This window comes from Homalodisca vitripennis, chromosome 3 (assembly GCF_021130785.1).
Source record: "Homalodisca vitripennis isolate AUS2020 chromosome 3, UT_GWSS_2.1, whole genome shotgun sequence".
Taxonomy (NCBI): Eukaryota; Metazoa; Arthropoda; class Insecta; order Hemiptera; family Cicadellidae; genus Homalodisca; species Homalodisca vitripennis.
In genome coordinates this window covers 39,232,610-39,259,237 of record NC_060209.1, presented here as the reverse complement: position 1 = coordinate 39,259,237, position 26,628 = coordinate 39,232,610, and the positions used below count along the sequence as shown (strand labels likewise).

Below are 26,628 nucleotides of genomic sequence, written 5' to 3'. Positions count from 1 at the left end.
GCTGCAGGGAAGCGTATCCAAATTTGGGCATTCTAACTGTACCAAACTATTTTTGTATATGTATAACGAAACGATTCTACATGTTGACAGACTCAATTTTGACACTTACAACAATTTCCATGACTACAACACACGACATGCCTCCAGATATGTCTATCCACCATCGAACAGCCCTCTTTGAAAGAAAGCCATCCTACATAGGACGAAAACTCAGAAATCAACTGCCAGAAGACTTCCAATTGCTAACTGGAAACGCACTGAAGAAAGCACTTCAAGAATTCCTTGTCAAGACGCCACTCTATAGCCTGGAGGAGTTCCTGGATGCAACAAACACCTAAGTGACTTTTCCTATTACATTATACTATGTTTTGACTATATTACTGTACTTAAATGTTCATGTAATAAAGAAATATTGATTGATTGATTGATGTTCTTCACAAAGTTACTAAAACTCTCAGAAAAGAATGGCATCATTTTACTGTGACGTCATTTACAACTAATTAAAACAAACATAAACTTAGACAAAAACGACAAGAATCGATTTGAGAGAGTCAACCAGCTTCAAAATCGAACCCCTTATGATCCCCGATATAATAGCATAGACAAATGCAAAAATAATCAATATCTGGAAAATTTTTCAACTCGAAAATTACGAACTTGGCATGACTGGCACTGCCCGTAATTAAGGCAACGCTAACTGATGACAGGCAATATACAAGACATTGGTAGCCAATGGGTTAACTACGATGTAATTGATTAAATAAGCTTTATAAAGAAACATCTGAGCCAATCTGAGTTTCAAACCTCAACTCAATATTGGTCAATTTTATTGACGGAGCAGTTCTTATACTTGCTTCTCTAAACATCACAAATAGATGGCAAAGCTGAAATAAAGTGAGAAGCTTATGACTTAGGCTAAATAACAATTTTTAACAATTTAATAATGAATAAGATTTTCCAAGATAATAACTTGTGTTAATATTTCAGCCATTAATCGTGGAGAGATCAAAGACACGGAGATGGAACAGATCATGGACAGCTTGGTGGACAGCCTGTTCTCAGTGTTCGCAACTCTAGGTACATAGATTTTAGTTACTTAGAAGAGTGAACTTTTAAACCGGAGCTCCGGGAATACCATGTACTTGGTTGACATTCAATTAAATTAGATTTAATAATTGGTGTTAATCTAATCATACAACATCTGTCAATTATTCTCTGAAAATAAAAAATCTGATCGTGTAAAAACGTAAGTTCATGCTTTTAGTAATAGCAATGAATCTTCATTAGGCTTTTGTGTTAATGTTTTTTTAATGATCTGTACATTGATTACCAAATCAGTAGTCATTCAGATACTAATTATTTGTTTTTATTTAATGTTATAATTATTAATAAGAATTATTTTAATTTTGATGAGTATAAGCTAAGTTATTTTATAATGTGAAAACATGTATTACATGTTTTTGTATTTAGGAAAGAATGCTTAGATAAAATTAGAAACCCAATATTTTATTCAGCATTTTTTAATGAAAAAGTTTGATTTTTTTTCATAAAATTCTTAATTAAAATAACATACTGTACTCAAATTAAGCTATAAGTTGTAATTGTGGTCAATTGGATAAAAAATAAAACAATCAGTTTAGAATATATTCTGTTTAGACCTTAATTTATTTCATAAAAATAACACAGTTTTAATTTTGCATACATTTGATTCAATATCAGAGTCTAAAACATTTCAATATAGTGTGTATTAGAAAAGTAAATTTATTTAACTAGAAATGGAACTTAACTAGTGGCATTTGAACTATGGATTCAGATATCTTTACTTCTTAGTGGAATTGGAGTTCTTCACTTTAGAGCTTTAGTTAAAAGAGGTTTAAATATGTGTTATGTATGATGCATTGCATTGAATTTGTGAAACTGTAAAAAACTAATTTACCACAACATTGTAAACTGTTGCTGATAAGATATACCCCTTCTAATATATTTTGTGTCACGTTATTTCTTTTTTTACACATCATAAAATAAATTGTGTCAGTATTAAGTATTAAATAGTTTATGTTATTCTCTGACAACAGTTCACTAACAGGAACACTGGCAGTCTGCGCCACTCTGTAGTCTCCCCCCCTCCCTCCCCATTCAATATCTAATACTGGCTTTAGTCTCCCTAGTAGCAATTTATAAATTATGTTGTAGAATTATCACTCAGTATTATCACTTATTATACATATAAAAGATGAACACAGCCCGACGTAAAACTATTGATAGCCCAACAGTCCTTAGTAATGGGCATAGTAATAGCTAATCTTTTTCTAGATATGTTGCAAATATTAACTTTGTCCTATTTACAGGCACAGTTCCGGTGATAAGAAGTCCTAGAGGTAATGCAGCTGAAATGGTGGCTGAGAAACTGGACAAGAAATTGAGGGAGAACCTGAGGGACACACGGAACAACTTGTTCACAGATTCGACCCAGTCTACTCACTTTAGGTATGTTTAGTCTAAATGAACTAACTCAACAAATGCTGTCCTTGTGTATTTAAAAAAATTTCAGGTTTTAATCACAACATTGAAATGTGTTACAAGAAGAAATAAGCAAAAAAGAACTGTTAAATCAATGTTCAAAACATGATGAAATCTTCCTTTCTGTTCTCAGCATTAATTTTATGGCTAAATATTATTAGGCAACACTCAAATGTCCACAACTTTACAAATACTTATTTAAATTTAAAATAAAATACTAGATCATCATTCATATAAAAGTGAAATTTCATGTTTTACACATACTTACAAATAATATAAAATTGACTAAGCAGGCTATGTAATTGCTGATATTAAAACATAATTTATTTAGAATGAAACATTAATAGTAATAACTAAGTGTATGAATGAAATTGTTCTTGAAATATTCTGCGGATAGTTAGGCTATATGAACAATTAGCCAAATCACACAGAGGGACGTTCACCATCATCAAACATGATGTTGTCTATGTAGAAATAAAGTTAATTGTAAAATTTCAAGTCCATAGCTCAATTTGTTCTTGAGATATTGTGCTGAAAACAGAAAGATAGAAAGGCAGAAGAGGAATTTTGTCAACCCCCTGAGTGATAGCAAAATATATAGAATTTGAATTGCATTGCTCAATTCATTTTTTGAGATATCCACAATCCACAGAGTAATAGGTTTTACTAAGGCTTCGTAAAATATTCTGGAGCAGGCATGCACCATCATCAAACTTGATCTTGTCTGTGTAGAAATGAAATTTCATGTAAAATTCAAAGTCTATGTATCAAATTGTTGTGAGATATTCTGCAGACAATTATGCTACACCAACGCTCAGCCAAATCCCATGGATAAACACGCACCATCAGAGTGTTATTTATGTAGAAATGAAGATCCATACAAGGTTTCAAGTTCATAGTTTAATTCGATCCCTAGATATACTATGGAAAGGTTGGGTTTGCTAATGCTCAGCCAAATCCATTGGAGAAACATGCACCAAAATCAAATTCGATTTTGCCAAAAATAGAAATGAAGCTTTGTGCAACATTTCAAGTTTAAAGTTTAATGCGTTCTTGATATGTTGTGTTGACAGATAGACCAGAACAGTCCCCTTAGATAGCTCCCTGATAGGCTTTATTTAATGCAAATAAAAAAATTGTAGAATATAAGATGTTATATACAATGTTGAATGCTGGTGATTCCTGAAAGAATATCTCACATTGATAAAACAATAACAAAATATCTCAAAGCTAGAAAGGCATTGCAAGTCAGTATTTTTTAGGTCAACATAATTATATAAACTTCATAATCGTAATATACATACAACATTATAATGAGATCAGTTATTGGACAGAAAATGGAGGATGTTAGTTATGTTTAATGTCACACAAAATGTTATCAATTTTGTTCTGCAGAAGACTAAAAAGTATATTCTTTTTATGATATATTAAAATATTACAAAATTGTCCTTTAAAAAATAACGTCAATTTTTTCATAGGACATAAAGTACTCGCTTGAATATCACGCAGTTGTGGAATGGCTTTTGTAATAATTATGGGCAATACAATTATGTGCTCTTAATCTTTAACCAGCCCTGAAAATAATAAACAATTATGACAACTACCAGCTTCTTCTTGTTGACCACAAAGATACTTTCATCCACAAAGGTACTTTCATTCACTGGAAATTCATCATGAAATTCTGGTTCACTCTTTCCATGAACATTTTGCCTCCAACTTAGGGATATAATGGTGGTGACTAAAGTTTTCAGAGAGTGATGCTGATCATTCTGGACCGCAACATGGACATGGCGACAACACTGCACCACACATGGACGTACCAGGCACTGGCTCACGATGTGTTGGACCTCAGCCTGAACCGTGTGGTGGTGGAGGAGGCCAGTGGCAAATCGCCCAAGGGTGGAGTTCGTAGCAAGGCTCGGGCATGTGACCTAGACAATCGGGACAAGTTCTGGACTACCCACAAGGGTAGGTAAGTGTCAAATGTTGAGACGTTCAGTAAAATGTGAGTCAAGTTTCATTTGTAATTATTGATTAGCGGGGGTTCTTGATATTTCAGAAAAACTATTGAGAGTCAGGTACCTAAAGATCTGTTTCGTAAAAGCATAGGTCCTTGTAAAATATGTCATCTTTTTCTTTTAATAATTAACATCAAACTGAAAATTAATTCAAACTATTCAATACAATTTCTACTTATTACATATTGAATTTGTAAAATACAATATAGAAACTAATTCATTATTAAATATTAAAGTTATAAATATGATTGAATATATTTTTAAACTTCTCTCAAAGAGTCACAAGTTCAGGTACTATCTACAGTATGTATATACAGTATAAAAAAATGAAAGTCATTTTTGAGAACAGACCATTGCCATTAATTCTCAACCAAAATCAACATGTCAAAATAAAGCCCGATTTTCAAATGCTTATTTTGAGACATACCATAGATTTAAAAACATGTTTAATCATATATTATGCTTATTTTTATTCAATTCTTCAGTACGGGATTGAAGTTCTGGGGTTTTCCACAGATATAAATAAAATGTATTAAATTCAGAAGAAATTTTTAAGAATAATGACATTTTTATCTTGGAAGCTTCTTGTAAGCTTATGTTTAATGAAATAAAATTTTGACTGTACCGAGCCTATTAGTTTTCAAAACCCTATTAACAGTGCAGTCCAATTATGATAACCTTTGTAATGAAAACCATAAACACAATCATAATACTAGGTATAAAACTTATTTTCAATATCCCAGACATCATCTGAAAGTGGTGGAAAAGACACCACCCTACATGGGGAAAAGACTTTTCAATAAATTACATTAAGGAATTAATGTATTCAGGAGCATTTGTGACAGGTCAATTTACGACATTTAAATATTCACGGGGAATTAGCAGACCGTGACGTCAGTAAATCACATGTTATCGGAAGTGCTAGTGATATATAACGTGTAGCCTACTTTCACTAATACAAACTACACTTCCAACAACACCACAGACATTGAAGTTTGATCGTTATTTAAATACCGACGTGGAACAATATGAGTCAGCCAACAGGGAACTTCAGCACATGTTTAAAAGCGGTTTAAAAAAACTGATCGTAAGCAAGTCGCACAACCAACGAGGGGCAGCACACTTAGAAAACTGATCGTGAGCAAATTGGCAAAACAAACGGGGGACGACGAACGTAGCAAAATCGCACAGCCAACGTGGGGCCTGGATCGTAACACATTCATTGATAACATTAAGGAGTTGTTACTTAAAAAACATATTATAATGTAAGTGAGTTTTTAATTTTAGTTTATTAAATTTTAAGCACTGCATTACTGTTTGTTGATGTTGATTTTTATATTTTTAAGTAGGTCTACAAGTTGAGATAATTGCTTTCCTATCATAAGTCAATTAATACCTTGTTTTATTGCTTTTTTATGTGTTTTATTGTATTGTATGTTTGGTTGTTTGGAAATGTTATTTACTCATACAAGAGTAGTGTAGCTTATATTTGACAATGCCATCTGTTTTATAGCAATATTGTGAAACATTTGTGACAATAAGGATTTATTTATTTATATTATATTTTTATTAGCTCAATATTAAAGTTTTGTAGAGATTAACTACGCCTTGATACTAGCTTTTGATAAGGTTCACTTTTTAATTTGTAACAATGTATTATTTTTCAGGAGAAACAAATCATTTTATTACAACTATGTTTTTGATCAGTTGTTGGTGTATTAATGTTATTTAAAAATGCTATGTGAAATTTAAAAATCTCAAACTTTTAATTTTATAATGTTTAAAATATATAATTTTTATTTAATGAACCTATTAAATATTTTGCTTCCTAGTTAATAATTAATCAATTAAAAACTCACAACTGTGAGTGTGTAAGGATCAGTACATTTCTCCTCTTCTTCTTATTTTATATCTTTACACTATATAGATTTTTAATGAAAAAATAATAATTACTTTACTACATTCTTCATTTCATACTGGACAAACTGTATATATGTAACAAATATATTTTTGAGTAAAACAATATGGCTCCAAGCAGTTTAAAGAAACCTAAAAAAAATCAGCCACAATAGGCCTGGTAGCACAGGAATATTTTCTCTGTTCTAGGGTTACATTTTAGTAAATATCTCTAGTATGCATAAGATCGAGGTCCCACGTTGGTTGTGGGACCTGTCACAAGTAAAATCTTTATTTTATGTAAAAATCCTCACAAAATATACAAATGCATTGTAACTTCATTAGTAAAGTTTTACCTATGTATTTTATTGAGGTAGTTATGAAAACTAAAATAACCAATTCACAATTCATACTTACCACTTATTCTATGGTACAATTATTTTATTATTCTTTTGCAGTCCATTCCCTACCGTGGCAGAAGCGATCCAAGAGGAATTAGAACAGTATCGTTCTTCAGAAGAGGAAGTGAAGAGGCTAAAGGCATCTATGGTACAGTGATAAATTCTGATATTTTGCCAAAAAATATATATTATATCACAATTATTGGTTTGTGTCTAGATCAGATATAAAAATTTGATTAATTATTGTAATTTTCAGCATCAGTAAATTATTGTTTTATGTTGGTGATAGTAATTTTGTTCTAGAGAGTATATGTGTGCAGACCTGATTGTGTGTTGTGGTTTTGTGAAGGGTCTGGACAATGAAAGTGATGCAGCCATATCTATGATGTCAGACAACACAGCTCGCCTTACGTCAGCTGTCAACTCACTGCCTCAACTGTTAGAGAAGAAGCGGCTTATTGACATGCACACCACCATTGCCACAGGTCTGTATTGACAAACAACTATTTGTGTGGGTTAATATTATTTATTAAACACGACCAACTGTATCCTAATAAAAAAACTGTTTTGGTCTAGCATGTGTTGACTGTAGATGACTCTCCATAGGGAGGCTAAAATATATTAAAGTTTGGGATTGTGGAGCAATTTTTTAAAGCGGTCTGAACCAGAAAACATTGATGATAAACTGGACATTTTTGTTAGAGTGTTTAAGGGGATGTTTTCACTAAAGATTATGTTTTTGTTTTAGGGTTTCAGACAAATTTACATTGAAACCAATTATTTCTTTCAGGGAATGAGTCTATCTGAGGGAATTCAATGATTTAATGTAAAACAAACAAGAATATTATCAAGCAAGAAATTATAGCTTATTTTTTTAATTTGTAGAAAAGTACTCTGATAATATTTTGAACTATGGATGATCAATTACCTATTTTGACTCCAATAAAGTTTATCCTCAAATGGTTCAATAATATGGAATTCTAATTTGCATTGGTTTATGAAAGGGATTTGTAACATACCAATAATCTTTGATAATTAATTATTTGTTCAGGTCTTGTTTTATATTTTTCCAAGCATTTACCATTATTATTATTCTACTGTATGATGTAGGTATTCTGAACTCCATAAAATCCCGCCGCTTGGACACACTGTTTGAGCTGGAGGAGAAGATCATGAGCAAACAGTCACTGGACCGACCTCTCATGGAGATACTGGCAGACCCTGACACTGGGAGTCCTGAGGACAAGATGAGGCTATTTATTATCTACTACATCTGCTCTCACACCATGTCAGAGGTTTATATCAAACAAATTACATTTTTATTAGTCAGATCAAGCACAGGCAGTTACTAAGGGATGATGCCTGTTCAATTTTTTTTAACGATTACGTTTAAAAAACTATCATATACAACAATACTAGGTATAGGCTCTGTGAATTGTGCAATAGATAGTACTAGGAGCATAAATAGACTTCATCACATTTGAGATTTATTGAATCACCATATCGAGATCCACTTAGCAATAGTGAGATAATTGTGTTATATTTAGTATCAACTGTTGGCTGGGACATAAACCAATGCGTTTTCTCCCTATCATAGACTGTGTTAAGTTTTGTAAGAATCCCTCTTTAACAATACTCCAAAACAGTGTTGAAAATATTTTCACTATGGGAACGTACTTTGCTTGTTTCCAAATAAATCCAGAAAACTAATTAACAAATTTAATATACAAGGCCCGATTTTGTTTGTTTGTTCAACCTCCAATCTCACACCATGATGGCCAGATATGTGGCAGGTCTGTGATGTGGGCAGTTGTTGATAGCACATATTCCTCACTACAATATTTGTCACTGCTGAGGTCAAGTAGCTAGTTTTCGCGGAGCTGCAGTCATATAAACATGGCCGCCTCTATTGATTCTTCTTTCAAATGTAAATTGAGGAGTATTATTCGTTTCCAGATAGCAGAAGGGACTAGTGCAGTAGAAATCCATCAGATTGTGCCGTGTTTATGGAGAAAACATTATGAGTGTGGTGTTGTATGTGAGTAGTGTAGAAAGCCAAATTTGTGGATTGACATCCACAAAAAATCGCCAAATGGCTTCAGCTTTGATGTTTCTCGAATATTTCCTTGAATTTGACATTCGGCCATCTTTAAACTTTTGATGCGATTCACGCACAACACAATCATTTAATGTTTTCTCCGTAAACAAGGCACATTCTCCTATGGATTTCTACTACACTATTCCCTTATGCTTGCAAAATGAAACAAATAACACTCCTAATATTTACCCATTGAGGAAGCAATAAACCTAGCCTCTCTAGGACTGAATGTATAAATTGATTTTTGCAAAAATGCATGCGTCTACTAAAATATTAATATAATAAGTTTGGATACAGATACATTTTCAAAACATTTTAGTCTATTTGGTTGCTCTACAATAGTTTTTGGTGCTTTCTCCATATAATTTGTTATTTAATTTTTCTAAATATATATTTACAAATTTTTTAGACATAAAAATAAAAAGTCAAAAGCTACTGTCAATATTTATTACTTTTTTGTTTATCTGTTTCAATAATTTTTCATTCAAAATAGCACAATATTTTTTACTGGTAAAACCACTTTTTATTGGATTACTTAATTATGAAGCATAATAACAAAACAATAAAAATTCACTTACATTTTTTTTCATTTTTTGATGATTTTATGACAAGCTCTCCTGGATTAGTTGTCTAGGAGATGAGATAAAACTGTTTGTTACATTCAATTGTTATTATTAAAATGATAATTAAAATAAAGTATTGACATTCATACGATGACCATTCATTTACTTTTTATAATTCACTTTTGTGTCAGTCTTTGAGTATCTTGAGTATTCAGTCCCGCTTGGTCACAACGAGTGACGCTCGGGCAAGTTCTCCAATGGGTTAATTAATTTTTAATTTCTTGGGAAATTGAGATAACACATGATATAAAAGTATTTTTCCTCATTTTCTTCTCTCTTGCAAGATTGTCCATAATCTCTTGATGTGATAATGTCTAACTTAAACCCACCTAATAACAAAACTCGCCTTCCAAGGTATCATAGCTGAAATTGAAAATGTCCTCTATACCCATACCATTGTATTTAGCAATAAGGGATCCCTCCCCACCCATTTTCAATATCATGTTACTTTTGATGTTGTTCCGAAGATACTTATATTTAACTCTGTGTTATTAGTTGTACTTGATCAGAATCATTAACTGTTGTGGCATACGTGTAAAATAAGACGTTTGTAACCCACCAATAACATTGAAAGACTAGAGAAAAATCAATAAGGACATTTCTTTGAGTGATAGGCTTTGCTAACGCTCAGCTAGTAAGTTTAGAATGTGTAACATCCACTGAATCTTAACAATATCTGGTGGTGTGTAGGTGGACTATGATCGCTACTGTTCTGCTCTAGAGGCTGCTGGCTGTGACCTACGACCTTTGGCCTATATAAAGCGATGGAAGTGAGTATCACATCAGACATAATTGTGAAAATTTATGTTTGTAGAAGAAAATATTACAGCTCATCAAAGTGAGATTGATAAAAAATTCTAAAATTTAAAGTAATACGTGTTTATTGTGTGTTTTATATTTTTTATGTTAATTATTTATCTCAGATGTACTAAACCCCTAAAGCGCGGCATATGGATAAGTCCGTACTATTGCAATTGTGCCAAATGCGGCATATAGAAATATTTGTGTTGTCTAATTTTAGTTTATTGTGTACATTATAATTAACAAAAATGCTGTGAATGTGTAGGAATGCATAAATGTATTGATTTATGACCATCTATTTGAATTGTGTAAGATGCAGAAACAAATTGAATTTTGTTCTGTGTGCAAAATCAATAAAAGTACAGTGCTATTCTTTTATCAACGCTTCATCTTATGATGCGATGTGTGGCATGTGGATATAACCATACGGCGTGCCAACATATATAGTCTACTTGTAAAAGCTTTAAAGCTTAAAAAAAAAATTGTTTCTCAAATAGTTGAAAATAAATTTAACTTTGGCAAAAACAAATTTTTTTTTAAATTCCCTAAATGCGCAATAATTGAACTGAGGCCACATTTTCTTTATTGGTTTAAAGGTTAGTGCTAAACAAGCTAAATAATTTTAATATGATTTAAATTAATAATACTGAAAAAATAGCACATTACTATGAGGCACTAAAAAGTTACTTCTTTTGTTTCAATATAATAATATTGTAATTAAGTGTGCTATAATGTACGATTAATTAGTGTTTGAACATAGATCAAACTGATCATAATTTAAACACTTAGAAAAGATAAAAATATTATTATAAAAAAATTGATTCTGTTCTTGTGAATCCCAAGTCTAAGTAATAATGGTAATTTATATATATATATATATAAAATATAAATATATAATATATATATATATATATTAATATGTATATATAAAATAATAAATATATAATATTAGTATATAACTATATTATATTAGTCCCGGCGGAGCAAGTACTTTTTGTGATTCAATGTTTATTGAAATTAAATTCGGCTATTGCCACTTATACAAATTTAATGAATTATATATATATATATATATTACTTTTAATAAAATTATTATTTTTAATTTGCCGTATATTGTGGTAAAAACCGTCTTCAGGTGAAAAATTGTATAAAATATAAAAGAACATAATATAAACAGTTAATAAATAATAATAAATACAGATGACATGAACTAAATGTTTCTTCCATATGTTAAAATCAAATTTAGACGATGTTGGCAGTTCTATATATGCAGTTATAATGAACTTTAGACAATCAGTGTGCTTAGATGTTGCTAATAAAATGTACCTGTGACAAAACCAGAAAAAAGCCAACTCAACTGGAGTTTTTTATGGATTTTTCATCACTAAAACGCTAATAATATTTGGATAAACTATAAATATAAACTCTTCCAGTGCTGCAAGTGCATATAAGTACAAGAGCTGATAATGCTCTAAACACTGTAATATACATGCAAAATGATTGTTTACCTTATTTTGTCTGTTGTAGTATGCTTCAGTCCTTCTTTTTGTTTATGACCGGCTTTTGTCTCACAGGCAGTAGTTTGGTAGTACTGCTTAACGCTGCAAGCACGTACATGCGTTTGCTACTGCCGACCCAAACAGCTGTTGTGTTATAGTCTATAACTTGTGAGAACAGTGTAAATATGCAGTTTCTTTTTTCTTTTTTTTTGTTGCATAGAAAAATAAAATAAGTGTATATTGAGAAAATATAGTTTTCATATTTTGGTAATTAATGAGCGTTAAGCCAACAGCTAAATGGTGCTCTAAGGGTTAATACTAGTTCTAGTTATAAATGGGCTGTTTACATAATGTTGGTTATATCGATAAAGTGTATCACATACCTATTCTTCATGTACCTTACCTTTATTTATAGTGCTTTATATATTCACTGTAAGATAAGTGTAGTCTGTTGGCATAAGGAAAGAATTGGAGAAATTAAATAGTATTTATGACAAATAATATTAAGTGAGTGATGTCTGTGTTGAGAGCATACGCCAAGATGTCGGCCAACCCCAACCAGTACACAGGAGGAGGCACCAAGACTGTCAGCATGTTCTCCAAGCTGGTGTCTCAAGGCTCATCCTTCGTCATGGAGGGAGTCAAGAACCTTGTCGTCAAACGGCATGTCAGTACTCTTCTTACATACACTTTCTCTTATGTGTGACTTTATTCTTCAATTACTTTTTAGAGGTGCACTGAATTGTATCAAATTGATGTTTTTAAAAACATTTTACATAATTTGGTATGAGATTATATAATATGAGATTACAGCGGCTAATCATGTATCCATTATTCAATTTACTATGAAATTATAATATAATATGTAGACTATCAGGTATCCATTACACAATGGAGTACATGTACAGGGTGATTCGGGTAGTGTTACCGGCACTTTATGAGCTTATTGTACTATCAAAAATAATGAAAAAAGTTCATATAAACATAGGTCCAGAAATGGTTTGATACTGAGTAACGGCCAACAAAATATTTCACCCATAATTTAGTACCCGAGGTTAAATGATCATTTGCTGGGAGTTTGGGAAGAGGGATTTAGAGACGAATGCATTTTTTTCCTAATGATTTTTGACAAAATACATTGCCTTATAGTACATAATTTTCTTCAGTATTAAATTTTCTACAAGTTTCACTGTAAGAGTTTATGGTTTTATTACCTATTTTACAAATTAATTGTATGTTAAACATAAAAAATCGTTTTTCAAATGTTCGTTTTTGTGTTTTACATAGCACATCTCAAACAATAAGAGAGATACAGTTATGGAACAAACTTTATTCAATTTAGGATATTAACCTAATGGGTATCTATTACCCAATAATTATGGTAATTCTAATATATAACCGGTCATTGGTGGACGATTCACTGAATAGGCTACAACACATTGAACAAAACTTTGAAAGGCAATTATCTGTTAGTGAAGTGTTAATTATATATCTAGTAAGATTTTCAATATCAAACTCATTATTAAAAAATATGGATTGAATAATTTTATCATGAATTACTATTTTTTCCTTTTTTTGTAAATAGGATAAAGACAGCTTCATTTTCTAAAATGATGTTTATAACCGTTTTTAATGATATTGTTTTAATTAATTTACTATTTTTGTAAGTGAAAATATGCGGGACTAAAGAGCAATTTAATTATTATTTTCTTTTATAAAAATAATATTATTTTTTATTTATAGATTTTGAGGAGCTCTTTTATTTTTATAATTATTGTAAAAGCACTAAAATATAAAATAGTGCATTAATTATTAATACAATTATACTGTTATTAATAACAAATATTGATTAAGAGTGTAAAAACAGTAAGTTTTCACTAAATGTGGTATAAAACTGAACATGAACTATAAAGTGTGAGATTAATTCCTACTAATGTTCAACTGTTTTTTACATTAATCAATATAGTACTGTTATATGTTTGTACTTCAATTTTGGAATAAAACTTGTATCAAACCAAGCTGTGATGAGAACCAAGATACAATATGTTGTATTAAGTTAAATTAGTTAGTTGTATTTAGTTATTGTGCTTTGTCCAAATCATTTGTACCACAGATAGCATCTATCAACGTAACATTTCTTCCATTATCCAATAATTGTTTGTTGGACAGAATCTGCCAGTCACGCGTATTGTGGATGAACTGATGGAGATGAGGGGAGGAGAGGACTATCGTTACTTTGACCCCAAGCAGCTTCGCTCAGCAGATGTGTCCCAAGTGCCCAAGAACAAAACTCCATTCTCAGAAGCCATTGTGTTCGTTATTGGAGGGGGAAACTACATTGAGTACCAGAATCTCGTTGACTACACCAGAGTGAGCATTTTATAAGTAACTTAATAACAATTTTATTCAACAATATAGTGTTTTGTTTAAACATTTATTTTCAGGTTAATGGTTTATATAGTATACCATATCAGATTGAAAACATGAATTTAAAATAATAATTTCGTTCAAATGTTGAAAGACTTTTCTATTGCAGAAACTGATATAAATTTGGCTACTACATTTAATTCTAACAACCAGTGGTTTTCCTGAAAGTTTCAATGAGACAGATGTAAGCTAATCGTGGGATTTGTCTAAGACTACCGCTATTTAAAACATAAAAATAATGCTTTTTTAAAATATCGATAAATATTTGTATAAAAAAAGTTATTATTGTGAGGAAATATTATTTAGCCTAACAATGAGTATTGTGGGGGAATCTTATTTAGGTTTTTTTATAAAACCATTAACAGCTTCTAGTATTAACCAATTAAGGTTAATGTGCAGGATAAATGCGCTGGTTACATGGTGCTCGGCCGGGACTGAACGCCGAGTCACGCGCTGATTACGTGGTTGGTATTACACTGTTCACGTACTTTACTGTATTTCCACTAGATATCGTCGGTATGTCTCGTACTAAGTGTTTAGACACCATAAACAAATAAATAATTTTGTTTTCATGCTGTGGTTAACCTGATTTTTTAAATATTTTGTGTCTGTTTCGCTGATAGCTCATCTTGTACACTGTGTTCTCTGACTGTTTGTTTATGTTATGTTTAATGATGAAGTGTGAAAACTTGTGTGATTCTGAAGTTGACAAAGTTTTGTACAGTGATTATGCGAGTATATTTCAAGTGACTGATAGTGATGAAAACTTTGAAGGTTGCATTATACCCAAATATAGAAACCATTTCACTAATTTAGTTGTAGACGACTCAGACCTGAGGATAGAGGTTAGCTAATATTTCTAATATCTAATATAAAAATGACTTGTCTGCATCCTGTGCCGTGAACTATGAATCTTACCATAGAACAATATAGTTACCATAGCTACTAATGTTTGTGTGGAACAATAAAAAAAGACAGTGGTGAGTATTTAATTTGATTGTTTGTTTTAAATTCTTTTTTAGATATATACGGTTAATTATTTTTCCTGTGTAAAAACCGTTATGTACTATTGAAAAAAACAATGCTAAATACACAGTTTGAAATGTTTCACTTTAAAAAAGTTTGTGGGTTCTTTATTTTGATTTATTTTTTGCAAAAAATACTTTTTTATGCAGCTACAAGTTTTAAAAGAAAACATATTGTTTCTTTAAACAATGTTTCAAACTTCATTGCTCTATCATAAACAAAAAATAGTTCTTAGGTACAACTAAACACTGAAATTTTCGCCTAAATTAATTGCTGCTACCAGGCATGCAGAGGCTCATACAACTACTACTTCAATGGCTTAACATTAACAGCTTGCAGTATCAGCTTCTAGTATTAACAGTAACAGTTTGTAGTTTGATCACGGATGGCTGTTGTATAATCTTCTTAGTTGCTGCAGTTTTTAATAGATTATATATATTTATAAGGTGATATAAAGAGTTTATTTTTGTTACTGATACAGCTGAGCTATATTGTTGAGATAATTGTTGAAAATGTCTAATTGTCTTGTAGCGCTATTAAAAGTATGTGTTAGCATTCACATTTATGTTCCTAAAGCACTGTATGCATGTTTGTTATGGTACAAAATCAGTTGTATGTAGTGGTCATATAAATATCAAATAAAATCTGATGAAATGAATAAATTACTTAATTCAGTCTGAGCTTGGCGTAGCTATCCCTCATGTAATCCCTGTACAATATGCCGACAGAGCAAAGCTGGAGTGGCAGCAACACCGGGCAGCAAGCGGGTAATCTATGGAGCCTCCACACTCAACAATGCCAAGGAATTCCTCAAACAGGTTAGTAACATCCTTCAGACACAGTTTTAGTTGTTCAATTATTTGATACTTTCTATAAAATTGCTTTTGAATTACGTTACTTGCTGGTCTAAATACTTAAAGTCCTCGATTTGAAGGGACAAACTTTTTAAGTGTCAACTTTTAAAAGAATGAACAATGTCAAAATATTGCTTCACCAATATTTAAATCCACTTTTGAATTAAACACTTAAATTGTTTTATCAAAATAAGAAATAAAGTCTACATCTTACAAAATACTACTGTTTATTTATTTTTGTCTGTTGTCCCTAATAGTGAATATGTTTAGATGAACAATACTTGCTGCAAGATTGTTCACACAGTGTACAACTAATCAATAATCCAGAAAATACTTTTATTTATTACGTTTTCTCAATCCACATGACTATATATCCCCATAAGAATTTTTTGTTTTGAACTAAATCCCCTGCTTTGGATCTTTTAAAATTGTTACAATTCTTAAAAGCAAATTTGTCATGTGAAACATCCTTTGAAATAAAAAGAAAATGTGCTGTTTGAGTCATATATATTATTAGATTCAGAATTTTATGGATAGTACTATTCACTCTTTTTTCTATAAATAAAATCCCAAAAATGCTCTTATATCTCATTTTGAGAACCTCTAAGTTCAGTCTGTAGTAGCTAGTGACTGATATTGAGTGGGTATGTCATCTCCAATTCTAAGACGTATTTAACCATCAAACAGGGTTTAACCCTGACAAATATGTGTTCCCAATTAACTAAACTATTCCTTATTGGTATTGAAATTTCTGATAAGCATTATCTCTTGATTTAGCTTATAAAAACTTATAAAACTAGTTGTATAGTTAGCACCAGCCCCAAAGTTGCAAGAAGAATAAAAAAACTACATATATATTTCAAGTATTATTCTGCAGGGAAGTTTTGTTAAAGCTTAGATTTTACACTAAGGTGCATCTCCAGTTCTTTGTTTAGCTGTATCTGTTGTATTTCTTAATGTTTCTGGTAGATTCCATTTAAATACTCTCTTAGTATTTTGTTGTATTCTACATTAATATGACATATGTTTTTTTAAGTAAATACCATTTTGATGTATTAAAATATCGAGTTAACTTTTTGTAATAATTTTATTTTTATATGAAAGCCTACATTTGTATCTACTTTTGAAGATAATTTCCATCGATATTAAGGAATTTATCGTATCTAAAAACAACCTTTTATGAAATATAATAAAAGATTGTCGCCTGATTTAACAATGACTGTAACGCAATCATTTTGACACTATTGTTGTCATCGCTGTGCTGACCTTCAAAATTCTTCTGATAATGATAAAACTAATGGTAGTCATCATTATTAAATGTACTGTAATGAATTATGTATTCTTCATATATTACTATTCTTCACCTTTTATTTGCATTTTTTAATACAGCTAAACAATCCTTTGTCATGTAGGGAAATTTTAAATATTGTAATAGTTTTCCAATATTGTATGTTTTGTCTAATCACGTTAAAATAGCAACATACATATCCAGAGTAGACTGTGATATTTGGAAATGTAAGACATTTACTACTATAATATTACATCACTTCTGTATTATTTGTCTAGCTGTCGCTTCTGGGACAAGAGTTGCACTGAGACTGAGTGGGAGTGCTGGTGAGGGAGGAGGGCAGTCTATCCGAGCCTGAACCTTGTACACAGCAAACACAAAGGCCTCCTCAATATTGTTGTTGTTGATTTTTAAACATTCTAATGTATATAATAATTTAATAATATTATGGATTTAATATTAAATGGTATCTAAAACGGCTAATTATTTTAAAGCCTCATTCCTTAAACATAATGTCTATAACTTTACTCATCTTTAGTAAAACCTCAGGGTTTAGTTAATTTAATTTATTCTTGACATTACAGTAAGTTAAGAAAAGGAAATTAACTGACAAATGGGGGCGCTTACATAAGGCATGGAGCAATAACATTTCAACGTGAAAAAATTCAATAGATTCAAATTTTTTCAATGAAATGTTCTCAGGTTTTAGTCTGAGTATAGATTTCAAACAAAATAATAGTGGGAAAATCTAGTAAAGGTTGCAAATTTTGCTTGTTTAACCCTGATTCTGTTAACCCTCTTCTGAAAGTCATAATTTGCGAACTATCTCTTTTAAATGCCAGTATTTCAGGAACTGTAAATCGTACAACCTTGCCTTACACATAAAACCACAAATAATGGCATTGGCTACATTTTATATAGTACAAATTTTGTTTCAAATCCTCTAGCTTATTAGGTTTTACCAAACACATGTTACATCGCTCTGGCATCATCACCTGTCTGTAGACGCTGTTCAGTGAGTCTGCTTGCTGCTGCATCTACTATGAATTGCATAAAATATTACTTTAGTATCGTTTTATTGTATTCACCTTTTAAATGGCTGATCCTTGTGATTCAAGTTAAATAAGCTTCTATAAATTAGATAATGTTTATAGACCTTCTAGGCAAGGAAGGCCTCCACAATCAATTCAGAATAAAAACTTAATATGTATACAGTTAAGATTTTTTAAATATCTTTTTTATAATCCAAAATAAGTGTGTATATCAGCAGAACTTTTTTGTTTGTTATAAAACAGAGAAAGTTTTGTCCAATGTTATTCTACCTCATCTGTGTTTGAAGCTAGGAAGCTGTTAAAGTACAAATATTGGTTATATAAAAAACTTGAAAACTTTTTAGTTAAGAAAAAAAGTTGTATATAAATATTTAACTAATTTGTAGCCAATGCCATTATGTGTCGTTCGTAAATGGCTGTGCACATGAGACGATCTGAGGTAGGATCACACAGCAAACAGAGGACCAGACTATGATCAGCTGTCCTCAGTCATTTGTTCTGTCATAAAAATGTCAGCAACATAATTTCTTTGCTTCCTAAAAATATCATGATTGTGTTTCCTCTGTATTTAAATTAGTTTACTTTGTTGGTGATTAGTGCTCTGCCTTAGTTGTGCCAAAGGTGGATGCTTGGGAAAATGTAATAGTTAACAGGGTTGCTACGCTCAGGGAATTTTAAACATACTTCTTAAATTTTGTTGACACCAAACTTTTTTTCTCCCTTCAAAAATGTTAGTTTAAAGGTGAGAGGATCTTTTAATATCTTGGTTAAAGTCAACTTGTCAAAGTCGAATCCATAGTCTTCAACAGAAATTTGGATTCTAGAATCGATTGACATGACTTGACATTCGAATCTACAGGAAACTGCAATGTAATTATCGGCTGACTGACAGTAACAAATTACTGAATTGCTTAAAAGTTTTTTGCTGTACTTTGTATTTTTAAAACAGTAAATAGATACTTGATTGACAAATTGTTTTTTTTTTTATAAATAATATTTTTGTTTGCATGAAGTTTTTTTTTATGTATGTTCATGCATTGCCATGAGTGCTGTATCTATTAGTGATTGACTGCTGATTAGCAAGTAGTCTGCAAATTAACCAATCATTAAAACATGTTTTTGTAGATAAGAGGCTGTTTTTTTCTACCTCCGATGTGTTATAAAAACTAATCTAATAAGTATAAGTAAATAAATTCATCATCAAAAGTTACATACATGAATGGTTTTTCAATAAACTTGCCATTAACTCTTTTAGTGCCAGGGATCTTGTTATGAAACAAAGTAAAAATACTTTTCAGCACCGAGAGTTTTGCTCTGAGACGATTTATATTTACGCAAAAAAGTGCTAGAATCTCTGAGCGAGATCATTTCTATTTAATTAAAAGTACTAGTATGTTTATAACTTGTCCAATACTGGCTGACATCATACAAAGGCCAAAACATGGAACTAAACATTAACCTTTGACGAATAGCAGAGCATTGTTTATGTTGTGTAGTTCCGCATTTTTATTCGTTGTGAACTTTGACATACAATTGAATTGCCTAAAAGGGCAAGTTGTTTATGTTTGGAGTTTCATATTAGTAAGTAATGTTTTATGATAAAATTATGTTTAGGCTGCCACCAAAAAATTACTTAGTAACAAGCATGATTTTACATGAACATTCGTTTTAAAAGATAAGATTATAGCACAATTGTTTTTTTTTTTCAATTTTGTTTGTAGTGTAATATTAGGTTACTAAACACAATTTTGCATGATTTTAAATGCTCTTTATCTCAAAAGTATTGAAATTTCTAGATTTTGTTAAAATAAATATTTCACCTCAAACTAGACATTTTTTGTTTCCATGGAAACGTAACTGTTTAAGGTGATTTTTAATTTTTATTTTAACCCTACAGAGGTTGCGTCACTAACATTACGTAAGAGGTGCACACGGTGATTCCATCAGGTTCATAAGATCTATATGAACGAACACATTTTACAGTTTTATATTGTACAGATCTTGCACTTAACATGATGAGTAATATGTAAACTTTGTTTTAAAAGTATTAATACTATTTAAAATGTAACAGAATGAATACTGTGGGATAAAAAATACTTGTACATTAATAATTAAGGGTAACCAATACTTATTTATGTCATTAAAATATAGAAACATGTACTTCTATAAAAAAATAATGTAAAAAAGATATTCGTAATTATATAAAAATCATTGTACAAAAAAACTTACAACCCTGTAACACATAAGCTTAGTTTTGCATTATTCACTTAAAGGAATCATCAATCATCTTCTTCGCACACGAGAAACAATAAAACGGTTGTTGCTTCCCTGCAAATGTACAGTGACAGATGTGACACATTAGTTTTTTAAACTTTTCCGGTTTTTTTCTCTGCTCCAGTTGCAGATACCACAGACGTCCTCAAGATTTGGCTGCAGCTGCGTCCCTCTCCTCCTCTTGAAGTCCCAGCATTGTGTGATGCTTCGTTTTTAGGCTGCCTTGGAAAGTTCTTTCTTCCCCATTAGACGAGCTACCAACAATAATTAAAACATAAAAGATCTTTGCGAGATCCTTCAGGAATTTCCCTTCGGACAATGTCAAATCTCCTCTTTTGTGTTTGTACACAATATAACTAATTTAGCCCACATGGTATTTAGAAGGACCGAACACAGATATAAGCTTCCAACGATTGCCTTGTTCACGGCAACTGAATACCGTGCCTTATACTCATCAACAACATTCCCACTCCTCCCTTTAGTTGAATTATAAAGTCAAAATCAAAGGCCTTTTTAGCATCTCCAGACTGAGGGTCCAATTTCGTCACTGTGGTGCATGGTAACAGTAGAAGAAACAACTTTTTTTTTTCTTCGGGCAGTACGATAAGCAGAGTTTTTCCATCTTTGAAGGTAAACATGCCTACTGGGATTAAAGACGAATCCTTGTATCTATTAACCAGTGGTATTTCTTTTTTTTACTTTTTCGTAGGGTACCCACCTATAGTCAAATTGTGATCGTTCTTGAGAGTCTCGGCCGAGGGTATGGAGTAATACCAATTATCCGTGGTAAAGTTTTTCTTCCAGTACCACTCACAGAGGCTTGGACAGTCTGAAACTACAGCAAGACCAGAATTCTGGATTTGAACTAAACGAAAGAACGATTCAAAAAATATAAGGAAGCATGCAAAAACAAAAAATATACGAAATCCAAGAAAAAACTTTCCCAACAATCGAACACACACTCACACTCGCCACCCCTCCCAACTTCTATTCCCGTCCCGCTTACCCCCTCCCCCCCGCCAGTCCCCCCCCACCAATCCCCCCCCCCGCTCTCCCCCGCCCTTTTTAAGTAATACCGTTCCCTCCTCATCCTCCCAATCCATGCCCTCCCCTCACCCCTCCCCTCCCCCCCCCCACCCCGCCCTCGCCCACGCCCGCCCACCCCCCCCCTTGCACATAAGTGGACCCCCTCCACGCCACGCGCCCGCCCCCCCCACCCTCCCCCCCCTCCACCCCACCCCATCCCCCCCCACCTAACACCCAACCAACCACGTCCCTGCCCCCGCCGCTATCATACAACCTAACCCTCCCACCCCCCCTACCATCACCGCCCCCACCTCATCACACGCTCCCAACCCACTCCCCCCCCTCCCCATCCAACACCCACCCCGCCCACATCCTCCCAACCCCCCCTCCCCCACACCCTCAACCCACCTCCCGCCGTTCCCCACCACCCCCTCCCGCCCCCCCCCTCCCAAGCCTCCCACAACCCACCCCCCCTCCACTCCGCCCACCTTCCCCCCAACCAACCCCCCCCCCCTACCCCCCGCCTCCCCCCCCACACAACCCCACCAGACGCCCACCAACTGCCTCCAAAACCACCTCACCCAACGATGCACATCAAATACCCCCCCCCCACCCCCCCCCCGGTGCCCTAACCACTTACTACGGGGTTTGGTTGTAATATATCCCCTACTCCAGACCCCACCGCCCATCCATCCAGCCCCCCCCCCCCCAAACCCCCTAGCCCCGCCGACCCCGCCCCCGCTCACACCACTCCCCATCCCCACCCCCCACCTCCCACCCCCAACCTACCCCCCACCCCTCCCCGACGTGACCCACACAGACCCCCCACCCCCGTGGTTGCATGCCAGCATAAAACCACTAAATTCATGTATAAAATGTTTTTGCACAGGTCATAGCAATGAATTTTCAGACCATATTTTTGCAGGCATGTTTTTAAAAACTGCCGAAAATTAACGACCTCGAAAAGATTCGAGCATCTCCGTTCAACTGTAAGATACTCAGAAACAGAAAAAATATGTTTTTGGGCACTTTTCTACCAATAATTCAAACAGATCTCGAATGGGTGCAAGCCTAGTTCAAGCCTCTTCCGATGCTTCCTAGTATCAGCATCGTCAAATTTCAACACACCTGATCAAGAACATGAACCTTCTCAAGTTTCATACAGTTTCGAAAAAACTCCACGCCTGTACCATCTGTTGCCCATAAATCATATAGATTCAAATGAGAAGTCAACGAAGGATTCCTGCCATATAAAGAAGTCCTATGAATGCTTCTATTTCATTTCTGGATGTGTCAGCCGCATCACGCTCACGAGTTAACCCAGGACGAACTTGTTTTTATTTTACGTATACTCTGGTTGGTGCAGGTTACCATGCTTATCTAAACTGTCATCAAGTAAAAAACAACCTCCAAGCAGCAACAGGGTTTTGAACATCCAAAGGTTGTCTTACACCTGGTATCGACAGAGAATAAGTTAGCAGCAGGTGTTCGCACATTCTGGTCCTTAGGACAGTGAACACTCCATTTCTTACTTCCTCTTTACGCTGTATATTCTGAGATGCTTCCAAAAACGGTACTCTCCGCTTCCTTCTCCTGATTGTTCTGACGCTGTGTCTTCTTTCTTTCCTGCACTTATACATGAATCTTCATTTTTCATCATCGGAATCCATTCTCCAATAGGAGCGACATTGGGCGCCCAAGAAAAAGTGTCTTCTTAATAGCACCTGGATTTACAATCTTCTCCTCTTGTGCACTTTCTTCCCCTTTCGACACTGTTCAACAAAGTTCACAAGTCTCTCTTCTTCATTCTATTCATATTGACATCAAAATAACAATAACGAACAATAATACCCTACACAGAAACCAATCACAATTTTAGATACCGCGAGAGGTCCGCACGGAGGGAAATGACAGGTTAATACAACGTTGCAGTACGGCTCGATGACTGAAGAGGAAGGTGTGGGGAGTGCCACTTGAATTGGTTGCGGGTGAGTCCATCTGAAGGTATAGGGGGGTGGAGCGTCAACTAGTTTTTGTTTCAAAGTTGTAAGCAAAAATGTAACACCTCGGTTGGAAAGACAGTGTCGCGACCTTCTGAATGGTTAATCAAAATTTTACATATTGTATGTATGATGTACATTTATTTCATTTGCCTTTAAAACAAGTCAAAAAGAATTTTTTCATATGACTTATAATAAAAAATAAGAAAATTGGCATTCTATAGCTTTACATAGTGGTGTGCAGCAATTTTCACATTGTCTTTACTACATAAGCTTAACAACAAACAGATTAAACTACATTTTTCGAGGTGTTATAGATCTCTAAATTTTTAACATGTTATCACTACTATAGTTGCACATAATTTTTATCATTTCATCTACTTGATCACATAATACACAAAGAGTTCAAAGCATGTTCAAGAAGCACAAGATTGGAAGGGTATTAAAAAGTAATGCCTTCTTACTCAATAAAAAGTTTTTACTGACAAATAACACAAGATATACAATACAACATTTAGTTATGGTCATACATAAATGCATTTAAAATGCCTTTGTAAGTTTTAGTAACAGAATTTTTACTGCCTGTTATACAGCTTACTTTTTGTTTTTGTTTTGGTAACTGTCTTATCACCTAAACATAATAAAAACCACAATACAACCTACCTCTAGGACATGGTTGCCCTTTATTGTACTGGCAAAAGCCATTGTGCTCAACATGGCCAATGAAGAAGAACTCAAGATACCTTAATAAAACTTGTATTTGATTAATTTTTAAACCCTATTTTACATTCCCAATAAATACATTAACCTCTACAAACAATTTAATTTGCCATTAACTTGAACCACTGTTATTTTGTGCACAATTTGTGTTGTCTTGGATCTACATAACAGAGATATTGTTAATTGAATGCCTGTTTATAATTTTCTAATAGTGTGTAAACAGCATGTAGATTATAGTAAATACAATTTTTTACATGGACAAAAAAACTCTACAAATATAAAATAAGAGTGAGATATCCATTATTTTATAGCCAAACTATCAGTTAATACAATGCATTTTCCCCATGTATTATACACACATAGTAAAAGATTAGTTAATTATAAAACCAAACACTTTTTTGTTATGTTTTACAAATTTGGAAGCCTCTAAGGGATTCAGATCTTATATTAACCTCCAAATTTTGAATAATAGAATATGATATTACATTTAAAAGTTCTCTTACATACAGTCAACTCCCAATTTTCCAGGGATGGAACAATCGTCTTACAGAATTAATCGGGATCTTCACTGTTAGTAAAAACTATTAATTGTATTTGTCAATGCAAATTAAAAACAACTGTGTATAATTTCATGGCAATTTTACTTTTAAAGGAATTTTTAATTGGGTTTTAATAATACTAATTGCAAATACCTAAAGAACCGCCATGCAGGATTTGTAGATAAAATGTGAGATAATAATGTTTAAATTAACAAGGGGTGGTGTGGCAGTGTAATGAGTAAATAAGTGCAGTTGTAATAACACACAGAGAGATGCATTTAGCACGTACCCTTGCAACTGTGTCCTCCTGCCTGTTTACTAGTAGCAATTGTTTTTATACAGTTCTTTTTAGACACCCTCCTTTGTTTTCCCGGAAACATCCTTTACCCCACCTATCATTATTAAGGAAGGTTTACCAGCTGAGCCTAAGGTCATACGGAGCAGCAATAAATCATGGTGAGTGTTTCCTAGGTTATTTGGTGGAGCAAGAATACAGTTTGCTTTAACAAACTGGTTTTGCGGAAGGAAGTTACATTAATAAAGGTTTTGACAATAATAAAGAAGGAAGTGCTGCAAAAACACAATTATCAATTTCTTCCAGCAAGTTAGTAATTGATCATAACTCATCAGTTAAATTACAAATATTGTACATTGTTTATTAATTTTTGTGGGTATTAAATTGTGTAACTTGTTTTCATACTCAACGAAATAGACAATATAAATGGACTACAAATGTTCTTAATAAGTAAGTTCAACCGATAACCATTTTACGTAGCAATTAATTACTACTTTAATGGCTCCCTCTGTTTTAATCATGTTTTTGGGTTAACCGTGAGAGGCTTGCCGTTGATTACCATGGATAATTGAGAGTTGACTAATTTGTTTTGAATTCAACTTACTAGCTATCCATTTTCTCCTAAAAAGAGTTAAAGTGAAATAAGCGTTGAATTCAATTGAAAGTAGTTTCTTCTAACTTTGACATTGTTACTTTCCGATGAATCCAAACAACTGACAATGTTTGTGTTCTAAATATGTTGAAGAGTATATTTAAATTCCTATAAATATCTGATTTTGGTAGGAAAAAATTATAAAACAAAACAGAAACATAATTAGAGAAAGTTATACAGCTGTTCTGAAAATACATCAATGTGTTAATAGAACAGTCTTTCACATTAGCACTAATCACTATCTGCCCCTGAATCATAATGGTCTATTTAAACCAATTATGTACAAAGCAATTATAAGCTCTTATATCAATATTATCTTGAGTTTTTAGAGAGAGAAGTACTCATTGAACACGTGAATCTTTCAGAAATATTTTGTATTATGCTAATTTTAAACAATTAATACTGAATTTTGGATTATTTACCAAGATATGATCAGTTTTAAAAACACATCCAATTGGTCTATAAAATTAACTAAATCACAGCCAATAAGTTAATAGCTATCACAAAACCCACTGAGATAAAATTAATAACATCCGTAATACATTAATAAAGAAGTGAAAAATTGCATTCTAAAATTAGAGAAATATCTTATATAAAAAATAAACCATATTAATTTTAA

At 32.8% G+C, this 26,628-nt stretch overlaps 1 protein-coding gene across 2 annotated transcripts in view; it reads left to right on the top strand.

Annotated features, from left to right (window-relative positions):
• Positions 1-26,628, top strand: part of LOC124356827 (protein sly1 homolog) — a 76,444-nt gene that overhangs the window by 13,412 nt on the left and 36,404 nt on the right. The window contains exons 5-15 of one of the 2 annotated variants that reach the window (XM_046808061.1): positions 988-1,077; positions 2,349-2,487; positions 4,265-4,492; positions 6,893-6,983; positions 7,185-7,320; positions 7,946-8,130; positions 10,247-10,326; positions 12,385-12,523; positions 14,026-14,226; positions 16,038-16,127; positions 17,730-17,934. In XM_046808061.1, coding sequence (XP_046664017.1) covers positions 988-1,077; positions 2,349-2,487; positions 4,265-4,492; positions 6,893-6,983; positions 7,185-7,320; positions 7,946-8,130; positions 10,247-10,326; positions 12,385-12,523; positions 14,026-14,226; positions 16,038-16,127; positions 17,730-17,759 — 1,409 coding nt within the window. In that variant the 3' untranslated portion in view covers positions 17,760-17,934. Of the gene's footprint in view, positions 1-987; positions 1,078-2,348; positions 2,488-4,264; positions 4,493-6,892; positions 6,984-7,184; positions 7,321-7,945; positions 8,131-10,246; positions 10,327-12,384; positions 12,524-14,025; positions 14,227-16,037; positions 16,128-17,729; positions 17,935-26,628 lie in introns of those variants that run through there. The other variant, XM_046808060.1, reaches the window with a different exon arrangement.